The sequence below is a fragment of the Myotis daubentonii genome, chromosome 2, assembly GCF_963259705.1.
Source record: "Myotis daubentonii chromosome 2, mMyoDau2.1, whole genome shotgun sequence".
NCBI classification, from domain to species: domain Eukaryota; kingdom Metazoa; phylum Chordata; class Mammalia; order Chiroptera; family Vespertilionidae; genus Myotis; species Myotis daubentonii.
Window position 1 is genome coordinate 206387538 of NC_081841.1, and position 22069 is coordinate 206409606.

General features: G+C 39.0%; 1 protein-coding gene across 2 annotated transcripts; it reads right to left on the reverse strand.

Moving 5' to 3' along the window:
- Nucleotides 1-2889: 2889 nt before the first annotated feature.
- Nucleotides 2890-21020, reverse strand: ERI1 (exoribonuclease 1). Of its 2 annotated transcripts, none has more exons than XM_059685515.1 (7): nucleotides 20749-21020; nucleotides 17839-18017; nucleotides 15166-15376; nucleotides 13841-13924; nucleotides 12414-12523; nucleotides 10166-10280; nucleotides 2890-5354 (listed from the first exon to the last, which is right to left on the reverse strand). In XM_059685515.1, exons 1-7 carry the CDS (start codon nucleotides 20854-20856, stop codon nucleotides 5112-5114), a joined length of 1050 nt encoding a protein of 349 aa, XP_059541498.1. In that variant the 5' UTR covers nucleotides 20857-21020; the 3' UTR covers nucleotides 2890-5111. The 2 variants fall into 2 exon arrangements, with proteins under 2 accessions (XP_059541498.1, XP_059541499.1); XM_059685516.1 differs by lacking the exon at nucleotides 20749-21020 and adding an exon at nucleotides 17570-17663 and having other exon boundaries at nucleotides 17839-17972.
- Between the last annotated feature and the right edge of the window lie 1049 nt (nucleotides 21021-22069).

A 22069-nucleotide genomic window follows, 5' to 3' on the forward strand; every position in this document is an offset into this window, starting at 1 on the left:
TCATCAGCCAAGCTGAAGTCCTTTGACCTCTGTCTCATTACAGACTCATTATAGTCCTCACTTTCAGCACGCTGGGAAAATTTTAGAACATAAATCCTTTTCCTTTCCCACTGACCCCTGTCTCCAACAAGCCTTGTAAGCTTGTTACTTTTGAAGTTAACAGTATCTGTATGTTTGTTCCATTCAAAGAATGAACATCAAATTATTTCCTGATATACATTTAGTACAATCAGACGATGAAAGTGCCTAGTTTAAAATGCAGCAGGAAGATGTCCAGACTATATAGGACAACATATCTGTTCACAGAATATCAAATGAGCTGGTCTATCAGGGGAGGTGGCACAGTGAAGGGTAAAAGTGCAAGGCTCAACTCAGACTGCCCAAGTTTGAAACTCCCACTACTTCAACTCTGGCAAGCTAACCTCTCTGAACCTCGATTTTTCCATCTGTAAAATGGAGATAATCCTGCAGGATTCCACATTAGAAGAAATTCTTACTGCACCTTAGCATCCTTACTACAGTTGATTTCTTATTTACTGACGGAACCTTATATTGCTCTAGGTCAGTGGTTCTCAACCTTCTGGCCCTTTAAATACAGTTCCTCATGTTGTGACCCAACCATAAAATTATTTTCGTTGTTACTTCATAACTGTAATGTCGCTGTTATGAATTGTAATATAAATATCTGATATGCAGGATGGTCTTAGGCGAGCCCTGTGAAAGTGTCGTTCGATCGCCAAAGGGGTCGCGACCCACAGGTTGAGAACCGCTGCTCTAGGTCAAAGAGGGAGGAATAGGCCAACCTTTTCTGCAAAGGGTGAGGCAGTGATATTTTCTGCCCTGCTGGCCAGATGGTCTCTGTTGCAACTACTCAACTCTGCTATTGTGGCACAAAGCAACCAGACAGCATGCAAACAAATGAGCATGGTAGCTGTGTTCCAATACTTTATTTATAAAAACTGAAATTTAATCTCATATATTTCATGCTAAAGTACAGCTTCCTGTGACACCCATCATAAACTGAAATGGCATAAAGCGAAGAGTATACCCACTTCCCAAAAACTCGCATTATGCCACTTTGCTTTTACCAAAGACCTGCTTTAATATGGTAACAGTTTTCATAAAAGCAAAAATCTTTGGTTTTCACTCAGCTAGTGAAAACAGGTACTAATGTAGGTCTCCTATAAAAGCCAAGAGGCATAATGTGGACTTTCAGTACGTAAAGGATACCGATATTATTCTCTCTTAACTTTTTCAGCCATTTAAAAATGTAAAAGCCATACTTAGTTTGCAGGCCATAGAAAAACAGTCGGGGGACCAGATTTGGCCTATGGGAGGGAGTCTGCCAGCCCCTGCCCCAGATTAACCAGTTTATGGGCTTTGGAAGCTTTCTGGGGGCAGGGAAATTGAAATACAGGTTCATGATGCAGAAGAGAAAACTTGTAAGTATAATTTTTAAAAAGGAAATTTAAAGCTGCCATTCACTTATTAACACTAAACCTGACTATGGTCAAGGCACTTTTGGAACCACATACCGTGGGAATCAAAGATGGAGAAGTCCTAGGCCCTGCTCTCAAGGAATGCACGCTTCTTCACAGCCTAGATACTGAAAGTCTTCCTTCAAAACACAATCTCTCCAATCTATCCAATTTTGCAGCACATACAGGCATATTCATATAAGGGGCAGGTAGCTGCTCTGGTGACCTCATCTAAAGCCTACGCCAAACCTAGTAATCCTGACCACCCTGCTTCCTCCTGTCTTCGATTTTACTACCAGTTCTTTTCCTCTCCCCCAAATTACTCTGTTTTGCATGATCATTGGGGATATCGTGATGTACTAAAGAGAACAAGACAACTGGCCCCATCTTTAAAAAATGACCATAAAGTAGCCTTCAGTGATAGATAACATGTCCCTTTTAATAGATAATATGTTAGTGATGCCTATGGTTTTTCATTTCAATCCAGGTAGAAATTTGTCCCTAAGGAACAGGTTAAACAGATGTATTTTGGGGCAAAAAAAAAAAAAAAAAAGACCTCTGAAAAGATTTTTTCACAGCAAATGTTTTCAAGTATTTTATCCAAAAGAACACAAAACAAACCACGGACAAAATACAGTGCTCTGGTATATACCTCAGTTGGTTCTAAAGATTGTGTATCTGAAATAATACAACAGAAACCTAGTATCTCAATGTATCAGAAGTGAAAAGTAGAGAGCAAAAAATTAATATAGCTGATAGTTAAAGAAAAAACAAAAGGTTTTTTGTAAAGAATAAATAATGAATATTAATATCATTATAGTATATAGTATATATTACAATACTAAAGAAAATAAAACCTGACAATAAATTATTGATTTTCTGAAATACTAGATGGCATTCATCTCTTAAGCATTTCCCTTGCAAAAATCAAAAAGTAGAAAGTAGTATTCCCTATGTTTAATTTCATCTCATCAGAACAGGCACGATTAACAGTTTCAGCAAAATCCAATGAAAAGTCCACTTGGCCCAACCTGCGTAGCTCTATGGTTGAGTGTTGACCTATGAACCAGGAGGTCACAGACCTATGAACCAGGAGGTCACAGTTCAATTCCCGGCCCGGGTTGTGGGCTCAGTCCCGTGTGGGGCATGCAGGAGGCGGCCAATCGATGATTCTCTTTCATCATTGATATTTCTATCTCTCTGTCCTTCCTCTCTGAAATCAATAAAAATATATTAAAAACAAAAGTCCACTTGACACGTTATATCAAATTGGAGGGAAGGGCAGAGACTCAACAAAGCAATTAAAAATGAGTTCAGAGGAACGTGAGGTCAGCAAGATGAAGGGCTAGGCAGTTCCAATGCTCATCTTCCCACAAAAAAATAAACTACAAACCTACAAGGGCAAGGGATGGGGAAAATGGGATGACATAGGACAAAGGGTACAGACTTTCAGTTATAAAAAGAATAAATTCTGAGGATCTAATGTACAACAAGGTAACAATGGTTAAACAGTATTATATCCTTGAAAGTTGCCGAGACCTTAGAAATTCTTACCACCAAAAAAATAAAAATAAAAATATGAGGTGATACATGTGTTAACTATTTTGATCTTGGTAATCCTTTTACAATGGGTGTCAAATGATCACATTTACACTTTAAATATATACAATTATATTTGTCCATTATTTCTGCATAAAGTCTAGAAAAATGAATTAGGACTATAAAGCATCACCAGATAAAATATTTGGTTGAGCCAAAGGATATTGAGAGCTTATAATGTTGAGGTCTTAACAATAAATATAAAATGAGCTTCTTGGTACTTGGGTACTTAGCAAAAAGAAAAATCAGCAAAGAAATTGGCAGCTTGACTTAAAAAGAAACAAAAAAGGAGGGCAAGGTAATATTTCTTTGTCATTCTCAGATTTCCCACTTGCAGCTTCAGCTATTGATGAGCAACTCTGGAAGCTGGTGAAAGGTAATTCCAGTTTTGCCATGGCCATGAATTTGAATTCTACGGTAATGTGGTTAATGTGGCAAAATCACCCAAGGAGTATGTCAAATGGATCTCCTAGCATCCACATTTCAATAGTGATTTGCGATTCTCTGCCATGGCACAGTAGCTCAGCAAGTATTTGAAGGAAATTCTTTAAAACTTTCAGTAATATCATATGGTATATTATATGGTGATATTTGTTATTCAAAAATCTCAGCATATATTCACTTCACCTCCAGAGTTTACTGTAAAAACCCAAAACTTCTAGATGTTTCATTATACTCCACATCAATTTGTCTAAGCGCATCATATACCCCTGTGCCTTCTATTGTCCACCTGTTATTCTCAATTATGCTGATTCTACAACTACTACCCAAGGGCAGAAATTCATTCTTTTAAGTAGGAACCCTACAGCACTGTGTATATTTTCATACCAAGAAAAATACCTTTTATCCTATCCATCACGGTTGAAAAACCTCTATAAAATTCATTTGATTATAACACATAAATCATTAAAATAAAGTAGCATCACAATTATTAAAAAAGAAAAAAGCAATGTCAATGAAAATGCTCCATGGAAAAAAATGCCGATGAAATTGTTCATGAAAGCTATAGGAGAAAATGCAAGTCTGAAAATACGTACTTTTAGCTTCTAAATAAAAAGAGTTTTCCTTTCTCAACTCTGTCAACACATTTTTGTTTTTACAACTGGTTAAAAATTAACTATTCAACATTTAGTGGTCACTACGTAAAATCAGTTTTTAATAATAAAAACATAAAACATGGTAGAAAGCATTACTTGACTTTATTAACCTCACTCACAATGTTGAATACAAATAAAAAATTATGACCCTTAGTTTTAAGTCTACTTCAAAGCATGGTCTCTTAGATTTAAGAATTAGGGCAGATATATGTCATGAGAAGGAGGGGAATCAAAAAGCCAAGTCCCCAAATCCCACTGATTTATCTGTGTATTATAAAGTCTGAAGTATAGCCCTGATATTCCTTTAAATGGTATTTTCTTCTGCCCTGCCATTGTCATCAGTGCTAAATTTTTAACCAGACCTTATAATCTATCACAAGTCTTACAATTATAAATTGAAAACAAACACAGACAAGTATGTGTACCACGTACTTTATGAAATTCACCACAAACAGTTGAACTTCACATATAAACTTCAAAAATCAATAGGACTATATTATTAGAAGCCAAAAGCTATATAAGGTCCACCTTCCAATCTTTTCTGCAATTAAGAAATAATTTGATCTAATGATGTTAATGTAGAAATACATTATATATTTTAACTCAGTAAGAGATGACAAAGGGAAACTCAATAAACCTTTGCATTTAAAACCAAAAGAAACACATCTTAGACACCTTAAACTATAAAATTCAGTTCTAAAGGAACTGTTACTGTGTAACAATTACTGCTCATATAAAAGTGCTGGTGACAAATAATTCAATATGCCCTCTCCACAGAATCTGTTCACGTATATGTATCTATAACTGTAAATAAGATTTATATCTAAGGTGCTTAAATTTTGCACTGCAAGACTAGTTCAATAAGTATTCATCTGCTACCCCTTTGTAGCAACTCCAGTTATAGTGAATGATCCATGGGCAAAAGGCAAAAATGCTGTTATTTTCTAGAATGTGGCATTTGTGGAGGTGGAGCGCCCTCTATTGGTAATGAGGAAGACACACTCATTAACTGTCCTGCATGCATTTTTTCATTAATTCGGAGTTCACATCCATCCTGAAGCATTCGAACTGCTATTCGGGCAATATTCTTGGAGTCATCAAGGCCACTGTGTGGCCGCCCATCATAATCCATTCCTAGTTTTTCAAGCATTATTGTCAGTTTGGTTTGGCCTCTAGGAACCTGAAAAATAAACAAACAATAAATAATTCTTTATTATTCTAACAGTGACTATGAAGTAAAAAAATAAGAAAATTAATAGTAATAGCTAAATAAAGTTAAGCAAAGGGCAAATACTCCTGGTTAAAGTAAATTAATAATACAAACCTCCATGGCTCTAGTATTTTGGATGAAAATATATGTATCGCCAGGTGAAATCCTCAAGACATCTAAAAAGTTTACAGTTTTATAATTTAACAAATCATTTATAAAAGGAAATGTGTTGTTCTTCTAAACTGAAGCTCTACCATTTTACCCCAAACTAATTCTTTTTCACATGGTATTTTTCTGTAATGTATTCTTTTACTTGAATGACTCCTTAGACAGAGATACCAAACATATCTGGCTCAGTTGGTTGGAACATCGTCCCGTGCACCAAAGGGTCTCAGGTTCGATTCCCAGTCAGGGCACATACCCAGGCTGTGGGTTAAATCCCAGGTCAGGGCATGTATGGGAGGCAACTGATCAATGTTTCCCTCTCACATTAATGTTTGTATCTCTCACTCCCTCTCTAAAGTCAATAGAAAATATATCCTTGATGAGAATTTTTTTAAAAAGACTGAAAGACAATGCCACGTATTTTTCAGCCTATTTAAATACTCGCTCCATTTAGATCAGTGGTCGGCAAACTGCGACTCAGCAAACCGGGGCTCGCGAGCCACATGCGGCATTTTTGGCCTCTTGAGTGTGGCTCTTCCACAAAATACCGACTTCTGCACATGGGCCACGAAGTTTCAATCGCACTGTACGTGCGCGCCCTCACGTGGTATTTTGTGGAAGAGCCACACTCAAGGGGCCAAAGAGCCGCGTGAGGCTCGCGAAGCCGCGGTTTGCCGACCACGGATTTAGATAAATATAAAAATCTCACACACTCCTTAAATTTCACTTTTGAGAATCACTATACATCAATTGGTTGCCTCCTGCACAGGCCAGGGAGGAGCCTGCAACTGACGTACATGCCTTTGACCAGAATTGAACCCAAGGCCCTTGGTCCATAGGCCGACACTCCCTCCACTGAGCCAAACCGGCTAGGGTAGAATTACATTTTAAATGTATGGTAATACCAGATGCTGGCAAAAACGTGAAACAATTATCAATTCATATATTCTTCAGGTGAAAAGTGCAAACTGATGTAACTCCTTTGGAAAACTCTGCATAATCTAGTAATGCCAATGATACACATGTCCTATACCCAAGCAATTCCACTCCTAGGTTTATAGCCAGGAGAAATGAGTGCACAAAAACACAAGAAGAGGAGAGAACCAAGATGGCGGCATAGGTTAACGCCAGAGTTTGCTGCTTTGAACAACTACTTCAAAAGTGAAACCAAAAAACGGAAGGGACATCACCCAGAACCACAGGAATGCTGGCTGAGTGGAAGTCCTACAACTAGGAGGAAAGAGAAACGCATACGGACACTCGGAGGAGGCGCAGTGCTGAAGTCAAATTCTGAGGTGCGGAGGGCGCGGTTGGCGTTTTCAATCGGGAGGGAGTCGCAGACTCTGAGCTCCAGATACAGGCCAGTCTTTAGGGACCCAGACTCAAACGGGAGAAGCGGGACCATCTGGCTTCGGTCAGAGCAGTGCAGCTTTCTCTCCCAGCTTTGCAGCGGGTGCTGGGACTCAGAGAGGCAGAGCCCCTGGGGACAGGACTGAGAGCCGCCATAACTGCTCTCTCTGGCCCACCCTGTTGATCCTGTGCGACCCACCCCGCCCAAGCCCTGCACAGAGGCATTTGCCGGATAGCCTCAGGCAAAGGCTAGATTAGCACCTCCCTAGAGGACAGAAGTTCTCTCACTGCTGACACAGCTGATTCTCATAGCCACTTGGCCTGGAGGTCAAACCCTCCCTGGAATTAGCTACAACAATCAAGATTTATCTATAAGACTGCGAACAAAGACCACTAGGGGGTGCACCAAGGAAGCATAACAAAATGCGGAGACAAAGAAACAGGACAAAATTGTCAATGGAAGATATAGAGTTCAGAACCACACTTTTAAGGTCTCTCAAGAACTGTTTAGAAGCTGCCGATAAACTTAATGAGATCTACACGAAAACTAATTAAGACCCTCGATCTTATATTGGGGAACCAACTAGAAATTAAGCATACACGGACTGAAATAACGAATATTATACAGACGCCCGACAGCAGACCAGAGGAGCGCAAGAATCAAGTCAATGATTTGAAATGCGAGGAAGCAAAAAACATCCAACCGGAAAAGCAAAATGAAAAAAGAATCCAAAAATGCGAGGATAGTGTAAGGAGCCTCTGGGACAGCTTCAAGCGTAACAACATCAGAATTATAGGGGTGCCAGAAGATGAGAGAGCAAGATATTGAAAACCTATTTGAAGAAATAATGACAGAAAACTTCCCCCACCTGGTGAAAGAAATGGACTTACAGGTCCAAGAAGCGCGGAGAACCCCAAACAAAAGGAATCCAAAGAGGACCACACCAAGACACATCATAATTAAAATGCCAAGAGCAAAAGATAAAGAGAGAATCTTAAAAACAGCAAGAGGAAGAAACTCAGTTACCTACAAGGGAATACCCATACGACTGTCAGCTGATTTCTCAACAGAAACTTTGCAGGCCAGAAGGGAGTGGCAAGAAATATTCAAAGTGATGAATACCAAGAACCTACAACCAAGATTACTTTACCCAGCAAAGCTATCATTCAGAATTGAAGGTCAGATAAAGAGCTTCACAGATAAGGAAAAGCTAAAGGAGTTCATCACCACCAAACCAGTATTATATGAAATGCTGAAAGGTATCCTTTAAGAAGAGGAAGAAGAAGAAAAAGGTAAAGATACAAACTATGAACAACAAATATGCATCTATCAACAAGTGAATCTAAGAATCAAGTGAATAAATAATCTGATGAACAGAATGAACTGGTGATTATAATAGAATCAGGGACATAGAAAGGGAATGGACTGACTATTCTTGGGGGGGAAAGGGGTGTGGGAGATGTGGGAAGAGACTGGACAAAAATCGTGCACCTATGGATGAGGACAGTGGGTGGGGAGTGAGGGCGGAGGGTGGGGCGGGAACTGGGAGGAGGGGAGTTATGGGGGGGAAAAAAAGAGGAACAAATGTAATAATCTGAACAATAAAGATTTAATTTAAAAAAAAAAAACAACACACACACACAAGAAGACATTCACAAGAATGTTCCTAGCACTACTGTTCATAAAAGCCTCAAACCGGAACCCAAATGGCCAGCCCAAGTACACCAGATAAACTCTGGTGTATTCCCACAATGGGATTCTCAATAAAATAAATGTGCTATAGCCAGATACACAACATGGAAAATTTCAACCATAATGTTGAGGGAAAAGCAAAATAAACAAAACAGTCAGTATGGTGCTAATTATATCATGTTCAAAAATAGGCAAAACCTAACTTTATGATATAAAGATAAACATATACATATTAAGGTTGTACACAAAAGCAAGAAAATGATTCCTATTGAAAGTATGGATTAGGGGAGCTCTGGGAGGAAGGGGGGATGAGTAAGTGGAAATTACAAGGGATTTCACGTTAAACAACCTGTCCAACTCCACTTTTCTGTATTCATAGTTCAGTTTTAAGAAATGTTAAAACCACACTCCAAAACATTTTCAAACAAACAACTTTTCTCACGAACCTACTTTAGGATGTGCTTCACAAAATGAAGTAGTAAAAGAAGAAAGAGGAGAGAGATGAGAGAGAAGCAAAGGAAATCTCCTAGATGACTTTAGAAGCCTGAACAACAAATAGTTCAGATCAGAACAGGATTAAAGGCTCCAGGAAGTTATTCCCCAAAGGAAAAACAAAAAAAACAGACTACAGATGCTGAGAAGTGATTTACCATTTCAATGGAAAGGAACAGGATAAGAAAACTAAAGTTGATTATTAAATCTGAGGAAAAGCTATGAACACCATCCATCATCATCTATAACAGTAAAAGTGTAATATGCTAATTAGAAGAGACGTCCTTCCAGATGTCCTTCCGGATGAAGCCGGAGCTGTGAGGGAAGCCTGGGTCCCGGGTGCCAGAGGGAAACCGGTGCCAGCAGCTGGGGGAAGGAAGGCCTACTCTTGCATGAATTTCGTGCATCAGGCCTCTAGTAGGAATATAAACACTGAATAATGATTCAATTGTAGAGATAATGTAACTATATCAGAAAGATGCAGGGAGAAGGACATGCAAAACAGTGGCTTTTCAAGAGAGCTAAATCTTCATCTTCCATTGCAGGAGATTAATAGATACCTCAAACTGAAATTCAAGAAACAGTATAAACACATAATTTAGAAATATTAAGGTCAGTATTAGAAGAAATAGCTTTAAAAAGTTTAAAGTGTTTGTCTCAGGAGAACAGAAACCAGTACTGATAAGGGCTATGGTGGAAAACTGCCAACTGTTAACAGCTTTGCAATATTATATTTTAAAATTTTTCATTTAATAAATGTTTTACACATATTCAATTTGATAAAATTAAAATTCAGTGGTGATTAACTGTTCCACAAACAATCCACATACTGAATACCCCAATAGTTTCAAACCTGTTATTGACGATCATGTTAACCCACTTACATAACAGATTAAAAGAAAAAACAGCTTCTCTTTCTAAACTCATATGAACATAACTAATTTGGAATCTGAAAAGTAACAACTAATTATATGGCCTTTTCCTGTGAAAAGCACCTAGTGAATCATAACTTAATGTGCATGCAAAACATAATAAACTTATCAACAGCTTAAAAATATAATCAAAATATAGAAATTGTTACCTTGTAAAAATTTCCATATGACTTTCGAATATTGATCCACTTTTTAGCAAAAGGAGGATATTTGAGCCTGCTGAGCCGGCACTGAATGTTTAGGAACTTACTCATATCCCACGAACTTGTAAATCAAAAATAGGAAATAAATGGATAAAATAAATGCTATACTATTTTTACAAATGAGTATTTTAACTCATTCTGTTTTTTATTTACACGACACCTTTCTTTCTTATACTTACACATAACATAGAGCTTAGGAAATTAAAATTTCTTCTTCTAAAATACTAATTCAAAAATAAACTAACAAAAAATAAGTTGGGTATATCAAATTTTTTTCACATTATCTTGATTATTTTTATGGTTCTGATTATCTAGGCAAACCTCTATCTTGTTGAATATTTTTTCTTAATTCTAAAATAATTCTGCTAAGCGTACTTTTAGTGTCAGGTTTATCATATTGGGAAGTTTTATGAGGGTATATTTTGAAATACAACAAAAACAAATGAACAAAATACCTGAAAGACATAAAAGGAGCTGGTATCAGGTAGTTAGAATACAATTTGGTCTGTTACAGTATGTTCCTAAAATACTAATCAACCTGTGTAATTAAATAGGAGAATATGGACTGTATAATGCGGAAACTGTGTTGGTTTAATATGTGGGTTTTACTAGCCAGAGGGAGTCAGAATGATAGCACCCAAACTTATAACCTTCAGCAGAAAAAAACAAAAAAACAACTCTCGCCCTGGCCGGCTTGGCTCAGTAGATAGAGTGTCAGCCTGCGGATTGAAGGGTCCCAGGTTCGATTCCGGCCAAGGGCACATGCCTGGGTTGCAGGCTTGATCCCCAGGTGGCAACCAATCAATGATTCTCTCTCATCATTGATGTTTCTATCTCTCTCTCCTTCTCCCTTCCTCTTTTAAATCAATAAAGAAATATATATTAAAAACAAAAACTCTCAACTCAGCTACTGTACCAGCAACAGGAGTACTTTCAAATGTATTTTAAGAAAATTAAAAACAAGTGCCTGTCCCAGAATCCCATTGCTTCCATGCGTAATATCCTCTCATGCAACTTCAGTAAAGTCCCCACCTACGGAGATGCTTGCCTGGCTGTCTAAATTACGTCTGGAGTTATCAATTACTGCCTTTATTAGTGCTCTGGTTAATTGCACAGGTTATGAATGGTCTGTCCCAGAATGTGAGGTTTTTACAGAATCACACACACTGTGTCACAACAAAAACATCTGTATACTTGAGCAGGAACACTGATCATTCGTGTTTGAAATCAATAAGATTTCTAAAGAGGTCCATCAACATTTTCCCGTGCATTGTTAAAACATCATTACAATGTGATTAAAAGCAATGCTCTTTCCTTGTTGTATGTAAGGGTCTCTAAACCCTTTATGTAGGTGACATCACAGCTGTAGTGTACAATCTGTCCACAGTTTGAAACAGAAGTTGTTTAGAACTTCCTTCTTGAACCTGAATAGCATTATGGGAGGAGCTGCCTTGGCATAGCTTCTTTTGATGTTCCTCATTTCCCAGTTAGTCTTTCATTTCACAAATGCCTTTGGAGCATACATGTTTAACTCAACACTACGGTAAGCGCTATATGAAAGACCACCAAGTAGCCAAAGTCCCTGCTCTGAGAGGATTTGTAATCTCTTTGCAAACATAAGTCTCATGTACATAAAGTTTAGATATCAGAATATTTAGTCAGATGTTAATATGAATGGTACACATCAGAGAGGTTTTTATATGATTTCAAGAAAAAAAGAATCAATGTCAATTGTAGTGTCTGGAGTAAACATGTGGTAGGCTTTGAATAATAACAAAGAAGCAGTAAAGGAAGAGAGCCTTCCAGTAGAGAGAAAAGCGTTAGTACATAGAAAAGGATAAACCATGTGATCCGTGGGCCAGCCTGACTAAAGTAAAAAAGAATGGCAGGTACCTTAGCTACACAGGGAGGGCAACATTAGATGAGAGATCCTTGAACGCAAGACTGAAGAGTTGGACTTTTCTGAGCAAGAAAGTGTCCTTATGTGAAACAGTTTTAGTTTCACATATTAATATGTATCTTTTTCTAGCCTTCCAGTCCTGGATTAGACTGTTTTTCATTGCTTTCAATGATAACAAAAGGAAAAATATTGTCTCCTTTAGTAAATAACATTCTTATGGTTATTCTAAAAGTTAAATAAGGACATCCTTAATCTTAAAAAGTAGATAAAAGTATTATAAATTTTCCTACTTACCCATCTGTTAATATGCAATACTTATACTTTGTTCCTAATTCTTTCAATTTCATCCAGTCAATTACTTTTTTCAGTACCTGAGGGAAGGTATCAGCTTTGTCTACCTGATCCTGAGGATATAAAAGTAAAATACACAAAAATCAGAGTAGCAACAGGTAGTCATACAAAATACCCAGACACAAACACTGGAGGGAAAGGAACAGAATGAGAGTCTTATCTATGATGTTTTAAATTCTTCATGATTTCCTTGGCTGAGATACACCTAACATTTCATTTTTAAGATAATTAAAAATTGTTTATAGCCAAGTATTAGGGACTACTTTCAAGTGAAGCACATAATCCTCCCAAAATTAAGACTTAGGATCATCCTCAATGGTTCTCTTTTTGTAGGCCTCAACCTAGCAGCTTACCAATTCTCTGGAGTAGAGAAAAGGGAAATCTCTTCTCGCTGAAAGCCATAGCCCTCTACACTAATCTATCTCGAAGCTCACCTATTTCTACCACATACTACATACCACTGCCAAACTGATCTTCCTAAAATGTAAATCTTACCCATCACATTACTTTCATACTTAAAATCCTCCAAACACTCTCCAAGGCTTTCAAGATAAAAAGACATACAAGACTCTTCATAACATGGCATGTCTCAGCTACCACTTTAGGTTTATGTGGGAGCATAAGCCTGTGAACATCATGAACTACTTACAATCCTGCTGTTACACCTAAAATGCCCAGTCATTCTTTTCCACCTACTGACCTATCCTGACTCAGCCCAAGTTCACCAACATGAGCAAGTTTCTCCCAGGACAGCCCCTCTGTCACAGGAAGCCCCTTTCTTAGATGCCTATGATACCCTGATGAAACACTAACTTACTTGTCAGCCTTCCTAACCATACTGTGACCACCGGTTTCTTCTTTGTGTCCTCCGGAATATAGATGGTTAACTGAACTGAGAGAGAGACTGACTTGACCATCTTCGTAGCCCTAGTACCTTGGCAAATAGTATAGTAGGCAGTCAAATATTTGTTGAGTGAGTGAATGAATGAATAAATAAAGGAGCTAAATAAATGAACAAAAGGCCTACCACATTAGAATACAACCAGAAATCAGAGACTAAAAAAGTAACTATACTGTATATAAAGTCAGGTTGATAACAGATATATTTTTAAACTTTAGCTCCAAGTTCAGCACAGTAACACTTATTTTACTAACACTGCAAACAAATGAATCTTTAGATTCATCATTACAACTCCTTCAAAGGAAAAGTTGAGAAAAGTTTTAGATACAGAATTTGCTTTTCTATTTCTTAAACATTACAATATGAAAAATTTTTGCCCAGCAAAGTACCTATTAACTTAAACTATGAAATAAATCGCTAATTTCAAAACAATTTTCAAACTCCTGAAAAAGGAACATAGAATTATAACCTGAGTAATTCCAGTTAAATTGATGCAGAAATCAGAAAGCTGGGTGTTAACCTCTGGTCTCACATACTGCTGAAACGTATCTTCCTATAAGGAAAGGACAGCAAGTTAATGTCTTTTTATGACTTAAGATACGTGACACATGATACATAACAAATACAACCACATAAGATTATAACTATAGGTGCTTATGGCATAGAACTTCTAGTTTTAACAATTTAAGGGTACTTCCCTGTTCCCAAAGCACTCTGATTTTCCCCCTCATAATCCATTTTAATTAAGGCAGCGCTGATAAATTCTCCAGAAACACTGATTTTTTATTTTAAAAATTACATTTCAGTTTTAAAATTTTTACAATAAAGCAAGTGTCTGCAAGCAAGCCAGCAAACTGAAGTTTAAATAAACGTTTTCCAGAGAAACATGATGTAATTTTGTTTGTAATATTTTGAAACTGTCAGACTATTAAATGCAACCTCTAATTCAAGATACTAAAAGCTTTTTAAATTATAATTCCTTTAAATAGCAGTCTTGAGTTAAAATAAATTACCTCCAGATTACTGCTAACTCATTTACTCAATAGTCATTATACTAAGATTCCATTAAACTGAACTCTGAAGTCAAAATTTGACTCTATGATATCTCATAGTGTTGGGAGTAACTTTTGAGTAGATGAAATGTTATGATATATTATCTCTCAGATTTTACAAGGTGAACAGTATTATTATGGAGAATTCCTGCTGACTTCCTGAACTAGTAACACGGATAACTAGTATCTAAAGCACATACATATTCACATGGCTAAGGAGCCTAGGTTATGAGTTGTTTCCCCCATAAACTTATCACCAGAAAGATGGCCAGTTCTAAGTTGAAAGGTGATTTCTGTAAATTATCATTTTCAGAGATCAGAGGATACATTAGCCTATAGCAGTGGTTCTCAGCCCTGACTGCATATTAACTGAGAAGCTTTAAAAATTATTGACGTCAGGGACCCCAGCATAGAACAACTAATCCAGAATCTCTGGGATAAGGGCCAGGCATCAGCACTTTTTTTCACAACCCAAGAGACTCTGAAGTCTAGCCAGATATGTGTTCTAAGCAAACAGAAAAAACACTGTAATTTTAGCTACTGGAAAAAGAGAAAGCAGACTCTAAAATATTTTATTATAGCTTTTCTATTAATCAAGCTGATACAAAGCACACCGCGAGAGCAAAAGGCCCACTTAGAATTCTAATTCTAGCTGAAACAGCAATTGAGATCCTTTGCCTTACTAACCAATCCCAGAATAGTTACTGCTAAAAGTAAAATTAAAATATAACAATTCACTTACTATTTCTAAGGTACCAGTATTCAGTAAAACAACAGGAAATTCAATTATTTCATGTATGAACTCAGGTGGGTTACCCTCTTCACAAGTAGCTTCAAAGTCAATAATACAAATGTAATCGTAGTAACTGTCAGCACAATTGTCCTCTTTCAACATCAGCTTCTGCTTCTTATAATAGTTTTTCAGCCTCTTCTTTAGTACATCCTTTACTCCTCTAGGGAAAATAATAAAATTAACTCTTAGGTGAATTTCATGGTCAAGAATCTGAACTCTTACCTGATGTCACTGGATTGAACACCTACAGTGACAGCATAATTTAGTAAATGTTAACTAAAATATATGTAAAGAAAACAAGACTCAAAGCTCATTTAGCAAAGAACAAATTAAAATATATGTTTAATACAGCATCAATATTTTCTTTTGCAAGTACCTTTTCATTTTGTAGTATGTAAGAGCATTTTTTCTTCAATATATTCTAGTACTTCGAACCGTAAGCCTTGCCAGCATACACCACCTACATAGCCATATTGTTTTAAGATTAAGATGACATACATGACACAAAAACTGAAAATAATATTGACTTATTCTACTAGCCAAATATAAATTTCAGAGTATAAGAATTCAAGTAAATTGAACATATTGTACTATCTCTTTCTTTTGTTTTTTGCACATTAAACAACTAAAAAAGTCCATATGAATATGAAAACATATGTGCCTAGTATATAAACCTGAATATATGTTAGTTAATTAACTAGAAAAACTAATTCAGAAGGCACCTTAGGCCCTGGCAGGGTAATTCAGTTGGGAGCAGCATCCCGATTCACCTAGGTCACGGTTCAATCTCCAGTCAGAGCACATACAAGACTTAACCAATGAATGCTATTTATGTTCCACTTATTTATAGTGGAACAACAGATCAATATTTCTCTCTCAAAATCAATACATTAAAAAAAAAGATACCCTAGAGCAGTGATGGCGAACCTTTTGAGCTCGGTGTGTCAGCACTTTGAAAAACCCTAACTTAACTCTGGTGCCGTGTCACATACAGAAAATTTTTGATATTTGCAACCATAGTAAAACAAAGACATATATTTTTGATATTTATTTTATATATTTAAATGCCATTTAACAAAGAAAAATCAACCAAAAAAATGAGTTCGTGTGTCACCTCTGACATGTGTGTCATAGGTTCGCCATCACTGCCCTAGAGTGACCTGTGTCCAGAAAAACACTGTGATACTCAGTAAGTTCTTAATTAGATGTAGCTTTCTTAATTTACTATGGATAGAATATGATTTAGTAGATTTCATTATTACAGGTATTTTTAAAATACATGTTCCACAAATGGGGGGTGGGAAATGCTTATTCTAAATAGGTAACAATGGCTGGTAATGGTGGTTTCCCACGTTCTTCAAACAGTATGTATTTCTTCAAAAAAATGTAACAACCAGTGCTCAGACTTCCCTCAGTACCTATTGGTTGAGTCCTATAAATTGCTTGCAAATGCATAATGGCAGTAAAAATGAGATCTTATTAATTAATGTGTAGGGACAAGTAAGGTATTTTGGTCACATCAGCAATTAGTGACTACTAAAAAAAATGTTTTTAACTTTTGTTTTCCTTTCTAAACTACCACTGAAAAGCAACCCTGCCCATGAAAATATTGATAATTAACCAGTTAGTTGTTTTAAAACGAAATACCTTAATATATTTATTTATTGGCTAACTGACCACCCCGCCCGCAAAGATGGTGGCGCCCAGTCTCCTCAGCCCCGCCAAGGCAGCAGGTGCGCGGCAAGGCCAGCCACAAGATGACGGTGCCCAGTCTCATCTCCGTGCACCTGCCTCCGGAGTCCCCCAGTCCCCTCAGCCTCCCAGCCACCCAGGCGGCCCGAGGTGCAGGTAACGAGGACCGCCTGAGGCTTGTGCTGCCGGCAGTGGCAGCAGCAGAGGTGTGATGGGGGTGTTGCCTTCCCCTGATCACCAGGTCGCCTCCCGCCCCTGAGGGCTCCCGGACTGTGAGAGGGGCAGGTCAGGCTGAGGGACGCCCCTCCTCCAGTGCATGAATTTTCTACTCTCTCTATATAAAAGGCTAATATGCAAAGTGTCCCGTCGGAAGTTCGATAGGGAGACTGGGAGTTCGATCACTCACTATGACGTGCGCTGACCACCAGGGGGCGGCGCAGAACAAAGGAAGGTCCTAGCCGGTAGCCAGGGAAGGAAAGCCCCAGCCAGCAGCCAGAGGGCCCTGATTGGCCCTGATACCTGGTCAGGCCTAGGGACCCTACCTGTGCACTAATTTCATGTAGTGCCTCTAGTAATACATATGGACAAAAGAAATTATTCAATCTCATTATAAAATATTATCCAGTGACCAAATGAGCAACTGAAAGAACTTAAAACATACTTGGTATATTAAGATAGATATTCCTATACACTACTGGTAGGCTGTCAAAATATTCAGACTTCAACTCCCCAGTCCTAGTCAATCACCTAAAAGACTGACAGAAAAAAAAAGAGTTGCACACAAAGATTCAAGTACAGACAAGAATATAAATTACAGTTGTTACTTGAATTTTTAATAACGGCTATTTATGGTAAGATTATTTTTAACTTTTTTCAGTGTTTTTAAGATTTTCTAGGATGAGCATGTACTATATTTATAATTTTATTTACCTGGTTTCAAGCTTGAATTCTGAAAGTTTAGCTCTGAGTTCTTCCTTACTCATTCTATTAATGCAACCATTTGTAATAGCAATCTCTTTGTAAACTGGGTCACTGAAATCACTTGAATGGGAGGTAATGAACTTAGATCCTTTTGTTTCTTGGCCATCATACCTACATCGTTGCTTTTTCTACCAAAAAAAGAAAAAGATATAGTTTAAAATTAGTACAAGCATCTTAAAGATTCAAACATCTGAGGATGGAGTCTGTGCTCCATGTTCAATGAAACATGCCTGTTGCAATCACTGGAAGAAAGGCAGGATAGGAAGAGATGTGTTTCCAATACGATTGAGACTGTTCTCTCCTGAGTCAAGAAGTTCCTTATAAACAATGAAACTAAGTAAAAAGAGCACTGATGTTGAGAGTACAGAGCCACAGCTGACCATTTACTAGCAGCATGACCTTAGGTAGTTACTAATTAACCTCTGATTATCCATTTCCTTATCAATAAAACAAAGTATAATAACAATTGTCTCAAATGGTATTTGGTATTGGTAATGGTAAATAGTATTTAGGCAAGATTATTATAAGGAACAAATGAGGTTATGTGTATCAGGCTCCTACTACCATACCCACCTTGGCTATTAATAAGTGGTAATTTTACTATTACTCCCACAGATTATAGAACAGACCTTCTCACTAACAATATTCTAAAATTTAAAAACTAATTTTTAAATGACTCATTACAACATTATGCATGTATAAAGCAATGACTTCCTGAGAACTTTTTCACCTGACTTCATTTCACAATGCTAACAGAAATTGCCCAATATAAAAACAACATAAACTAGAAATCTAATTCAAAATTTCCTAGTACCCAAGGCAAAAAAGAAAATGTATTCAGCTTCAAGCAGACAATTTCCAAAAGTCACATGTAACAGTTATTCAGGATAACTATATTATGATGTTATAAACCTTTCTTCTTTTCTTAAAAATATTTTTTTTTTTGCCTGGCCAACATGGCTCAGTGGTTGAGTGTCGGATCTAGGAATCAGGAGTTTGCTGTTTGATTTCTGGTCAGAGCACATGCTGGGTTGCCGGCTAGATCCCCAGTGCGGGGCATGTAGGAGGCAGCCAATCGATGATTCTCTCTCTTCATTGATGTTTCTATCTCTCACTCCCTCTCCCTTCCTTCTGAAATCAATAAAAATATGTTAAAAACAAAACTGCATCCAGACACTAAAAAAACACCTTAAGCTGAGACTGGTTTGGCTCAGTGGATAGAGCGTCGGCCTGCGGACTGAGGGGTCCCGGGTTCGATTCCGGTCAAGGGAGTGTGCCTGGGTTGCGGGCACATCCCCGGTGGGAGATGTGCAGGGGGCAGCTGATCGATGTTTCTCTATCATCGATGTTTCTAGCTCTCTATCTCTCTCCCTTCCTCTCTGTAAAAAATCAGTGGAATATATTAAAAAAAAAAAAAAAAAACACCTTAAAATAGTGAATTTAACTGGACTACTACTCTTTCAAAGAAGAGTTCTGATGGAATTTAAACCTACTTGTTAAAAATATAAAAATGCAACACTCGTTTACAAATACAATTGATATTAGGAGTAATGGAAATTTACTTAGCTAACTTCCAACAACAACAAAAAAAAACTCTGCTTGAGAATAAAAAAAAACCAAAACCCACATCATCATATTAAGAGTATCCAACAATAGATCTTTAACAAGTATGACAGTCACTGAAACCAATCTGGAACACAAGCCCAGGCCTTACGTCACCATAGCTCCAAGTTTCAAGACGGAAATATCATGAAGCATATTCAATTCTACTTCTTACTAAAATAAACTTTAAAAATTCTTCTTAAACTGACTTACAGGATGAAGTTGTTGGCAGTGCCACAGACTGAAGAGGGAAATGAGCTGAAAGAAGAATGGGTCTCTAGAGAGAAGGCCCCTGGAAGACCTTCTCCAAAGTAACAGGTAAAGGAGAGCGAGGTAACTGTGCAAAACCCCCAGGAAGAGCATGCGGGGCATAGGCAACCCTTAAAGGCCAGGCGGCCAGGCGCCTGGGAGCAAAAGGTCAGAACAGCGTGCGGAAGCAGTTACTATGGACACAGGAACCACGCCTGCGGGGCCACAAACTGAAGACGAAGGAGGGGAGCAACCCGGTCCGATGGGTTATTTAAAAAGATCATTCCGGCTGCTACTTGCAGAATTAGCTGCGGGATGGAGGCAGCACTAGCCAGGAAGCCTCTTGCCAGTAGAGCATTCACTCCAGGAGGCACTCAACATGAATTTGCTGGTAACAGAAAATGACGAATTTTAGTATTAGATCATTTTACATTCCGCAGCGCTGGTCAAAGTAACTAGATTCATTCAAGAAGATGAATAACGAAGCTCCTAAGTCCGTTTTTACAATATTGTGCCACTGTAACTACCAGTGAACCGTCGCAGTCATGAAGAAAATTAGTCACGCGTATGTCTACGTGAGATAGTGATAAATGGACAGAAATGTCTAGCAGACACCAAAGGCTGGAAGGAAGGAGGAGATGGGCCTAAAGGTCCCCAGTGACATACACACAGTGTGAATTTTAGAAAAGCACACAGCCTGCCAATTACCGATACGGCTGGGGAGAACGACTACAGCAACAGTGTGCACTGCACCTTCAGGTGGGAATTCCCACCCAACTTCTCAAGGCCCGGGTCACGTGCTTCCCTCCTGGCCTGTTCTCTCCCACCCAGGAGGCAATTCGGGCCAGCGAGAGCTCTAGGACAACCACCCCGAGGAAAGCCCCCCCCCCCCCGAGCTGGGACAGAAAAGGCGTCCGAGCTGCGGCCAGAGGGCGCGCAGGCTGCGGACCCCGCGGAACACCCAGGAAGAAAGGGGCGCGCGGGCGTCCGGGGCGGCGGGCTGCTCACCTCGGGATGCCGGAGCTGCGGCTCCTCCCCGGACTCGGACCGCGGCGACTCCTGCCGCGCGGGAGCCACGGCCTTGCCGCCAGGCTGTAGGCGCTGATCAGGCTCCATGCCGGGTGTCACGTAAGAAGAGGGCTGTGGAGACCGACACTCGCTCACTCTCACGCCGCCAGACTCGAAGACCTCGCCTCTCTACGTGGAAAAACTACCGGCTGCTGTTCCCGCGGCGGCGGCCACACAAACTCGAGCAGACACCTCCCACTTCCGGGAGCGTGCGGCGTCTACACGCCGCGCAGGCGCAGTGAGCCGGCGATCACGGAACCCCAGCGTCCGGGCCGACGCGGGCGGGAGGAAGGCGGAAGGAGGCGCTCGCGGCGGCGGGTTCCTGGGGGGGGGGGGGGGGGGGGGAGGCTTTCCCGCCCCTACGCGGAGGCGGGCTCCTATTGAAGTTACTCCGGGGACTAGACCCCCGTCAGAGGACACCACAGAGAAAATGACCCCCAATAACGTTTTCCGAGAAGGAGAGGTGAAATTTAACCATAGCAAACAAAATAAGACGTCTTCTTCAGGACAAGAAGAAATGGGTCTGGACTTACTAAAAAAAAAAAAAAAAACTAAAAAAAAACTGAACATAATGTATGAAACAACTGTTTTCAGACAACAGGCAGCAAGCAGTCTGGACTGTTGTACCTGACAGAAAAGAAACAAGGTGACCCCCTCGTCACCCTCTGGAGGTAATTTCCAGTGTGAGGGGCAGGGAAGAGGAACTCAGAGGCTGAGGGAAACTGAGAAGACCGGTGAGTTAGGGGGTTTGTAGGCCAACTGGTTGGAATTGATGAGTTGGAGTTCATGGAGAACGAGTTTCAGAAATCTACGTGGAAATACCCCGGAATCTTTATTAGAATAAAAATCAGTGACTAGGTCACGGGAAACTCCACAAGGCCCGGAAAGAACAATTTTGGGGGAGCAGGAAGCCATACACTTCTCAGAGCTCACACAGGACGAGGGATCATGAGTTCCCTGCAGCCGGAGTTGAATATGTCTAATTCCCTCCAAAAGGCTGGGACAAAACCTAGGACTCAAGAACATTCAATTCAATGTACCAGGTATCCAGTCAAAACTTTAATAGACATGCCAAGGAATAAGAAAATATATCACACAGGCGATGGAGCCATCCCAAAAGGACAAAAATGATGACATTAATAGGCAAGGACTTTAAACACCTATTATAAATGCACTCAATATGCTCAAGTATTTAAAGGAAAAGATGGCAGGAGAGAAACAAGAATTTTGTGTGTGTGTTGTTGTGTGTGTTTTTAAAAAG

Coding starts and splice junctions, on each gene's coding strand:
- ERI1 (XM_059685515.1), bottom strand. CDS start 20,856: ATGGAGCCTGATCAGCGCCTACAGCCTGGCGGCAAGGCCGTGGCTCCC. Junction 12,524..13,840: donor ATTTAACTGGAATTACTCAG/GTTATAATTCTA, acceptor TTATATCCTCAG/GATCAGGTAGACAAAGCTGA. Junction 5,355..10,165: donor CATATGGAAATTTTTACAAG/GTAACAATTTCT, acceptor TTTATTTTTCAG/GTTCCTAGAGGCCAAACCAA.